Raw genomic sequence first — 12,980 nt, 5'->3', positions numbered from 1 at the left:
TTAGATTTTATCTGACTAATCTTAATAAATCTTAAAAGTCCAGAGAAAATTCAGAAAAGTCACTATAAAGAAACTATAAAATTGTTCTTGGTTTTTAATGTCAGTTTTTTCAGGAGTTGTGTGTTGAGTCTCCCACATGCCTGTAGCATTGTACTATGGGACCTCTAGCAACTTAAACAAATAACTTGATACTTGGTTTATGGTCCTAGAGGGACTGTAACACAAGACAGGAGAGCTCACCAAAATCTTTAACAGTCATCATTGTACAAAATGATTTCTCTTTTAGACCGATAGCACTTATAAAAAAAAAAACAACTAAGTCATGTTTTATGGTTGTTGTCAAGGACTAAGAAATGGGCTAAAGGGATTCAGCTGTCCAAAATCAGTAGAATCTAGCCCCTTGCTTGAGTGGCTTGTATTATAGAAAAGTTGACATACCTTATGGCAAGGTTCCATATCAGTAAAATGTCTTGTCAGGTTTGAGATGGGAAATTACTAGAAAATTTGTACTGTAGTGTTTATGTCACTCTTCTGAAAAGTATTATATTCCAGGTGCCTACTTTGATCATGAAGTAGAATGATTAAATGCATTTTGCCAAGTTAGGCTTGCTACCAATAACCAAAGGATTTGAGAATACAATTGAGAACTTGGAATTTTCTCCTGTTTTTGCTTTTTGTGGTTTTTCTATATTTTCTTCCTTGCCCTGTGGAATAATTCAACCAGTTATAAAAACGTTGGGCTTACAGAGTATCAAAAATAAGTTGGTTAAGGTTTGCCTAGAAAAATATTGTTTAGCATCATAAATTTCAAGAAATGTCCATTAGCTCCTCCTGTAGACATTAGTTTGATCTCTTTTCCAGTTACAACCCTAACTTATTACTTTTTAATAGTTTCTTTATATATAGTTCATTTTTCTGCACTTTTATTTTCAGTAGGTGAGTCAACACAAGATGGCAAATCAGGATCTGGTGAAAAAATCAAGAAACGTGTGAAAACTCCCTATTCTCTTAAACGGTGGCGCCCATCCACCTGGGTCATCTCCACTGAACCACTGGACTGTGAGGTCAACAACAATGGCAAAGACAGGGCAGTTCATTCCAAATCCAGCACCGCTGTTTACCTTGCAGAAGGAGGCACTGCCACAACCATGGTGTCAAAAGATATAGGAATGAACTGTCTGTGAAATGTTTCCAAGCCTATGGAGTGAAATTATTTTTTGCATCATTTAAACATGCAGAAGACATTTAAAAAAAAACTGCTTTATTCTCCTGTCAGTACCCCCTCCCACCCCTGCAACAAGGACTTGCTTTAAATAGATTTCAGCTATGCAGAAAAATTTAGCTTATGCTTCCATATTTTTTAATTTTGTTTTTTTTAAGTTTTGCACTTTTGTTTAGTCTCGCTAAAGTTATATTTGTCTGTTATGACCACAGAATTATATGTGTGTGTATCAAAAGTGGTCTCAAAATATTTTTTTAAGAAAAAAAAGCAAAAACAATGTATTGCTGATAATCAGTTTGGACCAGTTTCTAAAGGTCATTAAATCAGAAACAAATTAATACAGGTTTGACTGCAGTGGTGTCTAGTATCCATGTTTTATTTCTGGGCACAAGCTAGTTTATATGTTGATATGTTCCTGAACACATTATCTGTTGGACTTTCTTTTCTCTTGTGTTTTGTTTGAATGTGCAATAGTCTATAGGCCACAAGTAGCTTTCTCATAAGTTCTCTTCCTAACAGAATACGTATTCTTCCAAGATACGAACATTTTCCTCCCCCATCCTCCATACTTTCAGCAGGTCAGTTCTTTGACAGTGAATTTTTGCACAAGAGAAAGCAGCTACCTGATTTCTTGCTTTCTCTCTCCTTATGGAGAATGCAAAAACATTGTCTCAAAGGGCTCTAAAGAAGGAACTACCAAAACCTAATTTGAAATGCCATTTCTTTTATCCTTCCAAATCCTAAACATTTCCTTCCAGGCATTTTAATAAACATATTTGGTTCTGGTTTTGGAAGTTCGTAAGAGCGTAGAACAATGAGCAAGTCAAATATTAGCTGTTTTCCATTTTATTTTATTTTTTATATGTATGTTCATGTTCCATATTCATTTAAGTAGCACATTTTTATCAGAAAACTTATAGAGCTATACCTATATGGAATTTTTAAGTAGATAGATGGTTAACACAATATAGTATTATAGCCTTCATTCTCTGAATAGGCCATGTTTGACTCAAATAAAATTACATCCTGTTTAAAATAACTTCAAAAGTAATTCATAGTTTTGAACCTGTAGTATCTTTTTTTTTTCTTTTCCCAAGCAAAGCCTGGTAACTTTATCTGAAAATGATTCCTCTTCCCATGACCTAAAACACTGTGTGGAAAAATCATTCAACTGGCATGCCAAATCCCTGTGGAAGGAAGGATTGCTGCCAAACCTATCATTTTTGAGCAGCCTGAGACTTAACCTCTCTCTTTTCAAAACTGTTTCTTCACTAATCCTATTTTCATAATTTTTCCATTTGCCAGTTTTTCATATCATCTTTGATATGTGAGCATTTATTATTTACATTATATTAGAATGTACCTTTTAGTGATAACATTATGTATATTCAAATCATGTTGCTTTTTTAAGCTTCCTTTGCTTCTTTCATTACTGATAATCATCTCTAAAACAATCTCTGCATGTTTTTTTAAATAAAGCACTTTATGTCAAATAAGGGACTTTTTTTATGAGCACAAATCGTTTTCTATCAATTTGCAAACAGTGAAGATCTCACTTTTTTTTTTTCCAGATTCTCAAGTACTTAATAGACATTAATTAAGTTCTAAGATTTCTCTGGGAGATAAAAAAGCTGAGAGGAAAACACAAATCCCAAATTCCTGATTGAGGTTTTTATCTCTTGAACAAAATTTTCTCACTCATATTCCTCTATCCACATCATTTAGCTAAAGACAGCCTAAATTTCCCAATTTGCTATCCAAAATATTTATGACTTGTGCATATAAGCCTTCTTTTGTTTGCCATCTACTGTGATCTTATGAAGTGAGATGTTTAGCTAGATTGCTGAATGTGGTTTTGAATTTAGAATTAACATTATTTTGCTAGTACCCAGGATTTCCACCCTTTGTATTTTATTGGCCTTTCTCTTGATTCAGATCCTTAACATATTTTTCAGTCATCTAGCATAAAAATTTTTCATTTTCTTATTTTTTTATCTATGTAATGAATTATTTATATTTTTTCCAATGAATTTTCACTTGGTTCTCTTGATTTTCAACGGCTTTCAACTGCATTCCAGGATATTACTTTTAAGTATTTCTAGAACATCTCTGAGTCCAAATAAATTATATTCCTTCTCCAATTGGAAGCATCGAAGGTAAATGACCATTTGAGGTCTAACTGATTTTTCCTGACAGAAGAGTTGTCTTACATTCTACTACACTGTGTTTTGGCCAGTTAATTGTAAGGTTTTCAGCATTTTTTGATGTTTAATAGTAAAATGCTTTCAAAAATTGGTATACCAAATTAAAGAACTCCTTATAGTTTCCCATTTTTATGCGAGCATGTTTAAAACAAATAATTTCCTTTCCCCATGTTTTTATTAGTAGGCTCTTGGAAAAGTAGGAGAAATAGTGTAGATCATTTTAATAAATTTTAAATTAAATTGTACATCAGACTCATTTTTTTTTAGAATCTGTTTGCTGTTACAAGCAAGCAAGATTATTTAAAATACTCATTTGCAACCTTTATTCATGTAATAATAATGTATATTAAATCTAATATTTAACTTCCATCACAGAATTTTGCATGTAGAAAAGCATTTGGGTCCCTTTGAATTAAAGGCTATTCATTTAATGAAAAAATACTAAAATTCAACCTTAAAAGTATTATAACCCTAAAAGCATCATAATAGGTAATCAAAGTCTAATATTAATTCCCTTAACTATCCTAATTGTATACCAGAACTAAGTCATTGAAAGAACTTGATTTGAATTCAGTTTAGACAAAATGATTTAATTATAATTCCTAAAACGTTCCCTCTTTTTTTTTTTTTTTCCGTTCCCTCTTTTTAAATGCATAATTGGAAAAAAATATTGGTGTAAAAAGTTATTGGAAGGCAAAGGAGTAGATACTAATACTAATTGGCCATTTATTATATACTGAATGCTGGGAGATATATATATATATATATATATATATATATATATATATATATATATACACATACACACACACACACACATAATCTCTTTTACTCCTCATAGCAACCGTATGAGGATTATAGTTAATATTCCCATTTTACAGATGGGGAAACTGAAGCTAAGAGAAGCTAAGTAATTTGCCCGAGGTCCACATCTAGTATTTGACAAATCTGTGATTTTTAACCTAGGCTTGCTCTCTTCATATCTCTTTCATTGACACCACACTGCCTATACACTGTATGACAGTATGCATAATGGACTGACATTTTGTAAGAAATTTAGTCATTATACCCCAACACAATTGTGGCTTGTATATAAACCAAACCAGATACCTTAATGACTTTAGAAATTAGGCAAACAAAAGGAGATGTACAGACATGTCTGTAGTGATTGTTGCTTGAGAAAAAATTACTAATTCAAGACAAAATTCAATCCCACATCTGCCATCATGAATCTTAAAATCATTTCATTTCTCTTCACTCCTGACATTCTTATATTGCAGAACTAAAGGTAAAGTAAATTTTAAGGGAAAAGCGAAGGCTTATGGGAACAAAGACCTTTTCCTAAATTGATTCCATATTTGATTTCACGGAATTAATTTAATGTTCACTTTGTCTCATCAATCCTTTCACTTCATTTTGAAAATTTCTGCTTTTAAAAGTGACTTTAGAAAATTTTACTAATCCAGAGAACTAATTGAAGAGGATGTAGGAAGGATAGAAGGATAATGTCCTTTTTATATAGCAACTTGTATAGCTTCCTTTCAGGTATCCACTTGTTCCGGAAAATGTGTGTTGGTTCTGAATGTGAAAATAATTAAAGAAAGGTAGGAACACTCAAGTAAGTATGTGTTTCAGTGGGAGTTATCGTAAAATTCGGCAAGTATTTTTATTTAAAATATTTTCTAATTTTGCTTCTAAAGCCAAATGAAACACCTGATAGGCTGCAGCTATTTACTGAATTTTTCATTCTATAAACCTCTCTCTTCAAAGTCATTTAAAATGGAAAAAACTTTCAACAAACTTTTTGGGGTTTTTTTTCTTACTTATAAAAATGAATATTTCATTGGAGGTAATTAGTTCCTAGAATGTGAGATTACATTCTATTTCTATACAACATTTTATATATTTATGTTAAACTTACTACCAGTTATATGCAGGTTATTACATAACTATTCACAGATTGCTTTATATATTACTCTATCTTCCAAGCTAACTTCTTAAACTTAAAATCTGGACACACATGTTAGTTGATTATCTAGACCAGTTATCCTAGAAATTGTATAACAGTTCCACAGACACCCCAGGAGTCTTTTTCAGACTAGGAAGTTTCTAAATATTCATACCTTTTACTGTCAGTTTGCTCTTCAGCAAATAAGAGTGCATTTTAACTTTTAGATTCTGAACTATGTAAACTTTAGCCAAAACTACCTTGAATGATCCATTCCTAAATATAATCCTTGATTAAGTAAATCTGGCAAATCACTGTTTAAACTAGTTTACACAAATATTATCAAAAGAAGGATTTTCTACAGGTTCCCAGATTAAACTAACATACAAGAAAAGAAAAAATCCCAGGGCACTCTGATGCACCTCCCTGTTACTTTCCTTCATTCACCTCTTAGTTTCTGTCTTCACTTACTCTGTCCCTTGGTTATCTGACTTGCAATCTTCTGTGTCAGGAAAGTTTTCTTCATATCTATTCTGCTTCCCTCCTGATTCATTTTATATCCGTTACTCTTCAGTGTACTTCAGGCTTCTCAACACCTAAGTCTCAGTTCTTCAGACAGAATTGCTTTGGTTCCTTTAGTATTTTCTCCTCAGTTTTATTTTAATACCTACTTATATTTAAGAACACCTAAAATTATATTTTGTTATATTCAAATTCATTACTCCAGTTAAGTAATAGTTAAATAGGATAGAATTGAGAATTAAGATGTTACCATTTGACAGTGGATCCAACCATCAGATTGTCAGCAAATCAGCACTTAAGTTTATATTATCTAACATTTTCTATTGTGGAGTTTTATGATTTTATACTCTCATTAGTTTATAAGTAAAAAGCCGTGCATACAAAATTGTATATCATTTTGCTATTCTTTTTTAACCTTTATTGCAGCACGCTTAGCATTCATTATGATTGAGCCACAACATTTTACATATTTCTTTGTATCAAATATTAAACACAAAATACAATATTAACTTTCAAAAGCAAACCCTACAATAATCAGGTATTATCTACGAACATTTTTGCAGACCACTTTTGAAATACTCATCATAGTTTTGCAACATAGACTGGACTCTAACAAGTTTCATTTAACTTTTAAGTGGCTGGTTAAAATTGAGTATTTGTGCATATAAGGAAAAATTTAGGATTTTATCTCATGGCTGATAACATTTGAAAAGTAAATACTTCAGAAGAATTTATGCTGTTTACTAAAATCATGCCTAAAATAAATATTATATCTTGAAAATTCTAATTCCTTTATTACTGTGATATTCATAGTGTTACTATTAAATGTTGTAACATTCATTTTTTAAACTTGATTTGAGACCCAGATTTTAAAATCTGGGTAAGAGACAAGGAATCTTATCACATCATTAGGGCGTCCAGTTTATGATTGAACTTTTAAGCAAATTACTGTATTTTAAACTGCAACTTGTTTTTGTTTTTAATGTTTTAAAAGACAACATGTGGGTTTTTTACATTTTATTTGTACCTTTAGATTTCAGAACCATCTTCCTGTTTTAGACTCGCTCTATAGACATAATATTACTTAAAAACTCAGGGCCCTTTTCATCCCTTTGCACACTGAAAAACTTCAATTGATAGCAAACAAGCAGTTAGATACAGTTGAATTTGTTGCACACACAGTTCATTTAATGTTTCATCTTATGATTTGACTTCATTTACATAAATATAATATCAGCTTTCATTAATCATAAAAACTTGCCCAGTTTTATAATTACTGGATAGAGGGAAATGACTCAACTAACTGTCTAGATGTTGCAGCATATTTAGGCCTTAGAGTTGAAGCACAGTCTTCAAACGATTTCTGTTCTTTGGTTAAATGGTTATACATGATGGGACAAACTGTTTCATTTTGTTTTTGTGTTGTTAATTGGAGAACTTGATAAAGTTCCTCTGAGATAAAATTTTTCAGAGGTAATTTAACATTATTAAACTGTCTTCTAAAAGTGAACTAGTGAGTTTATAGCTTTCGTAGTAGCTTGGATGGTTTCGAGAAGGTAATCTATGGTAACCTATTTATCACATTGTCAGATCCAAATAGAATGTTTCTTTCAGACAAGTTTAAGCTCCAAATTGGTAAGCTGTATATGTATACTTAAAATTCTTGCAGTGAAGTTATTTGTAACCGGTCTCTTGTCTCAGGCTCTCCACCTTATTACCAATCCTCTTAAGTGTGATAGGGAAAACATATTTTTAAAGAAGCTTAACAGTAAGAACACTGAATTAATAAAAGATGAGCTTCAAAGATAGGTCCTGGTTTAATATTGAATTGCTTGGCTTCTGTGGCTTTTCTTTTTCTGGTCACATTTATTTATTTAAACAGTTTTTGTATGCCTTGTCATGTTTCCATGGAGATTATATTGTATAAGTGTTTGTATAAGCTGGAATCATCCTTAATTTTCTGTTGATAATTTTTCAAATGAAGATAAGTGGATAATTGTAAAATACACTAACTCTTAGGGTGTTGTAGTAGCTGAAATATGGAAATGTGTAGCTGCCATGCTTTTTCTGAATGGACAGGAGAAACATAAGCTACAGAGTATTCATTTCTGAGGATGCTTTTCTGGTATAAGAAAGGCTGAAAAATATTGGCAATTCCTCAGAACCCTCTTTCTTGTTAACGGGTATCTTTTGTTGGTGTGTTTTGCTCTTACATTACCAATAGAATATCATATATGAATTTTATGAATAATTGCTTTCAGTTATTTTGCTTTTATATAAGCCGTCTGAGACCTTGCTATGCTGTATAAGTTGTGTTTGATGGATCGGTGTGAGTATGAAATAAAGCAAATCACTTTTCTTTTGTATTATCTATTGATGCCACTATGAAAGCTGACATTAAGCCACTAAAGAGTTTTCTATGAATAACTGTAAGTAAATGCTTTGATATATATAAACCTAAATAAAAAGATTGTATTGATACAGAGACATTGGAGAAGAAGATTTTAAGAAAGTTCTTTAGGTTTAAAAATGGCTTGCTGTAAAATGGTGCATTATTCCATTTATTAAAGATCATATTAATGACAACAGTGATTGTATCTTTTGATTTTATGAGGTCATCAGAAATTGATTGTTAGTGTGTTATTTTAGGTATTTTGCACCAGAAGAGTAAATGTTCCATCTAATATGACTTTCATTACTCAGTATGATACATCAAAAAAAAAAAAAATCAACTAACATTAGAATAATAGTTGCACACTCACTATATGCCAGGTATGGTGTTAGTTATTTTACATATGTTGATAATTCTGACAGCAGTTCTACAAAATGCATATTATTATTCCCATTTTATAAATTAAAAAACTGGGCTCAGAGAAGTCAGACACCTTGCCCAAAACCACAGAACTGGTAAAGATGAGATTCTAATGTATTTTCCATTTTGCTTTGAACTACAGTTTTCAGTTTCTAATTGTAGGAAGAGAAACTCAAAAATAAAAATGGAAATGACCCAGTGGCTAAATAGAGTAGCCAGGAACATACATGAAACAATTTGAGATTACTGAAAAGTTACCAGGTACCAAAACAACTATCTCTGTTGGCCTGACACTGCATTTGTGCTTCACATCATCAAATAATCTTTTCAGTTAGACCTTTGTATTTTTTTTTAATTTTTGAATTTTATTTTATTTTTTTATACAGCAGGTTCTTATTAGTCATCAGTTTTGTACACATCAATGTATACATGTCAATCCCAATTGCCCAATTCATCAAGACTTTTGTATTTTTAGAAGGCCTTGTTAAAATGAAATACGAGCTTGTGAAGGCAACATATTGTTTTTGACTCTAGATTAATTCAGTGTATTAAGTGCCCTGGAGCAGGATCCACAGGACAACCATGTATGCCAAGGGAACTTTTGCTTGAGGAAAAGCATGGTCTACTCCCATAGGCTCTGTTGTCACCTTACATAATATTGTAGGGATAATAGGTTTGGATTACCTTTTTCCTTTTGACTCACATTCCCAACCTTACTATATGTATGATGTTACAGAGTAACATTGCAGTCCTCTACAGAACCCACTGTGTAATGTTCAAGATGATAACTAAATGTCCTCAGAGAAAATATGATGACCTGGAGGAAATGTATAGTAATGACCTGCTGAACCTTTTAATAATGACTTACCACAAGTAAAATTCTCATTTACACCTACACCTATGTGATCCGTCTTCCCAGTTTATATACCTCTCAGCAAAGGACAAACTTAGATAGTAACTAATCTACCTCTTTATTCTTGGTGTTTTTCAAATTAAAGTCCAAATTCCATATTTGGGCAGCTTTCATTTTATTGGTATAATGTGTTATTATTCACTTTCTTGAAATTGAATCATTACTGCTGTACTGATTATGATACGATTCCTGCCCCCCAGGAACTTAAGCCATCTTGTGGAGGAGAGAAGGCCCACCCAGGAAGAGGTTACATCCAATCAAGATGACGTGTAAGTGCCCAAATAAGTGGTAAACTATATGTTCAATATGTGTTTGAAGAGCCAGGGAAGACTTCAATGAGGAAATGATTATTGAGCTGGGTCTTGAAAGGACAGCTGGGATTTCAGTAGGAAAAGTGAAGGCAGAATATCTGAAGTGACCAGAAATAAAGGAGAATAGAGACTGGAAATAAAGCAGAACATGTAGAACCAAACAGACATTAAGACTTTTGAAAACCAGGTTTTGGACTTGCTGTCATAGACAATAGGGAGGCCAAAGTTTCTTAGGAAGGAAAGACCTTGATAGAAGTAATTTGAAGAAGTTTGGACTGACAGATGGGCAGGATAGATTAAAAAGGAAAGTGACTCTACTGGGGGCAGGAGAGGAACTGCAAACAAAATGCAATTTCAGTTGTGACCAGTAAGTTCCTTTTTTGAAGGAGCATCAAAAAACTTTTTTGAACACCTATTGTGTAGCAAGCACTGTAGTGGGAGATAAAAGACACAGCCCACCCTCAAGGTGCTCACAGTAGATTTGGAGAAAATTTTAATTGGAGAAAATTACAGTACAGATTATAAGTATTGTGATCGAGTGAAAACTAGGGGTATTATGGATGTACATGGCAAGGATACCTAATCCAGTCTTACTGAGTCAGAGGCAATTTCTCCTTTTGAGATAACTTTCCTGACTGTCTTAAAATATAAGTAAGAATTAGTTTAGAAATGAGCAATGGCCCTCTAAGCAGAAACTGCAGCACCCACAAAGCCCTAGAGGCCGGAGAGGGTGGAGCTTTTACTGGGGGGTGGGAGGATGTTAGATGGGAGTAGAGTTTGGGGTTCTAAGTGATGGTATGGAGAAAGATGATCCAGAGGAACCCAGATGACACAGACAAGACTGTAACACAGAAGGGCTAGCATACTATGCTAGGAGTTTGGACCTGTCTGGAAGCCACTGGAAGAATTCAAGCAGGGAAGGTTCAAATTAGATAACTGTTTCGATAGGCTTTTAGTCTTCTTTTTTTTGTTGTTTTCTCCCTACTCCAGGCAATTTTATACTCTGCTGCCAATCATCTTGTCAATACCCTTATCAAGTTGCCAATGGTTCATGCTCCTCGACCTGAAATTCTAAGTTGTCTACCGTGCATCAGCCACTCCCTTTCTAGCATTACCTTCTGCCACTCGACTCTAGTTTACAGCTACTTGCTGTTTATCTCCTTACTGGATTGTCAGCTTTTTGCTTCAGGGAGGGAGTCTTATCAGTGTTTTCTGTCTCTGAAATACCAAACTTGATTGATATGCTGATACCAAAATAGTTTTTAAAATATTTTAGATTCTCACCTGACTTCTCTTAATCAGGCTTCTTAGTCCATCTGAGTTCTCTGGGTGCTTGAAAGTAATTTATCTTAAGGTCATTCAGTAAGTTATTTTGTGATATTCGTGGCACATCTTTAGGGTTAAAATTGACCAAAGTGATAAGCACTGAAGGAATGTGTGGGTGTGCTTTATATATATAAATGCAGAGAGCTTTAAATAAATGAATACCATTATTACCTATAAACTACATTCAGGAGGCATGGTTTTAGAAAAAGTGAGCTAGAGTAAGTGGGTTTGGGAAATAGGTCCTTCAGTTAAATGCTTTTATCTTTTTTGTTTTTTACTATAGTGTCTTTTTCTCTACTTTTTGGGTCATGTTAAAAAAAACAGTAAAATCACTGTTCCTCAGGTACCCAGCAGCAAGTCTGTGCACCACTTTGACCACCAGGAGGCTCTCTTATTTCATGTTCTAAGAACTGGAGGCCTCTCCATTCTTTTCAAAGACTAGATGTCTCAAATTTGGTTCATAATGTTTTCTTATTGATTATGAATAATAAGCAGGACAGGCTCTGTGAACACTATTTACATTAGAAGAGTCCAGTGCATTTCGTTGACTAAGAATGTTTGGGCTATTAGGCAGAAAGTCTACAGGTTCCCTTCTCTCCAGAAGAAACAAATACCAGAGCCAGGACTTGACAAACATGACCTTCTTATGACTTCACTGTAGTCCTGCAGTGAAACATAGTGTACAGTTCCTGAAACATTGGAAGAGGTGACTAATCCTTAGTTGTTCGAACGTTTTCATGGAACAATGGCATTTGCCAGAATTCGATCAAAGTTTAGCAGAGTTCTATAAAGGCATTTTATAAGCAAAGTTAGGTTTTAGTTTTTTTAAAACCATTTTTACTTTGGCTTTCTTGATATTTTTTTCAAGGACACAATTTCTGATTATTTTTCCTCCTTATATTTTCTCTTCTCTGATTATTATCTACCTTAAAATTTCAGTCATATCAATATTCAGAATTGTTGAGCAGCCTTCGGTATTACTCTGTATGGTATCATAAGAAGGGAAAACAGGTCCAGTTTTTTTTTTTACTTAAGATGCCTTCAGATGTGTAAACTGACAGGAAGTTCCCCAATTATAAGAACTTATTTGGGGGCTTCCCTGGTGGTGCAGTGGTTAAGAATCCACCTGCCCATGCAGGGGACGCGGGTTTGAGCCCTGGTCTGGGAATATCCCACATGCTGTGGAGCAACAAAGCCCATGCACCACAACTACTGAGCTTGCGCTCTAGAGTCCACGAACCACAACTACTGAAGCCCATGCACCTAGAACCCGTGCTCTGCACCAAGAGAAGCCACTGCAATGAGAAGCCTGTCTGCCGCAACGAAGAGTAGCCCCCACTCGCCGCAACTAGAGAAAGCCCGCGTGCAGCAACGAAGACCCAATGCAGCCAAAAATAAATATAAATAAAATAAACAAATTTTTTAAAAACTAACTTATTTCGAAATTTTAGGTGGTAAATGAAGCTACTGGTATCTCCTTTACTAAATGTGAAAATGAAATAGGGAAGAATGAGACATTACTACCTCTATCCTGATAAATGGAAATACCCCAAATGATCAGGGGGTGTTGAGCTAGAATAGATCATACCTGACTCAAATGTGAGTTCAGGTTACCTATTTCAGAAATGTTGGATAAATTTTAATATTATTTTGTCTTTTATCTAAATCTGAGGTACTATTTTCTCATGTTCTCAAAAGAGAAATTATTTTCCCAGTCTTCCA

At 33.6% G+C, this 12,980-nt stretch overlaps 1 protein-coding gene across 1 annotated transcript in view; it reads left to right on the top strand.

Annotated features, from left to right (window-relative positions):
• The window catches only part of BMPR2 (bone morphogenetic protein receptor type 2), a 201,421-nt gene extending 192,939 nt beyond the window's left edge, over nt 1-8,482 (top strand). Inside the window, exon 13 of the mRNA XM_067740963.1 lies at nt 934-8,482. Within this exon, the coding sequence (XP_067597064.1) occupies nt 934-1,184 (251 nt within the window). The 3' untranslated portion in view covers nt 1,185-8,482. The remainder of the gene's footprint in view (nt 1-933) is intronic.
• The last annotated feature ends 4,498 nt before the right edge of the window (nt 8,483-12,980 follow it).

The sequence above is a fragment of the Pseudorca crassidens genome, chromosome 6, assembly GCF_039906515.1.
Source record: "Pseudorca crassidens isolate mPseCra1 chromosome 6, mPseCra1.hap1, whole genome shotgun sequence".
Classification (NCBI taxonomy): Eukaryota; Metazoa; Chordata; class Mammalia; order Artiodactyla; family Delphinidae; genus Pseudorca; species Pseudorca crassidens.
Note: the sequence above shows the minus strand (reverse complement) of the source record. Positions and strands in the feature narration are given on the sequence as shown.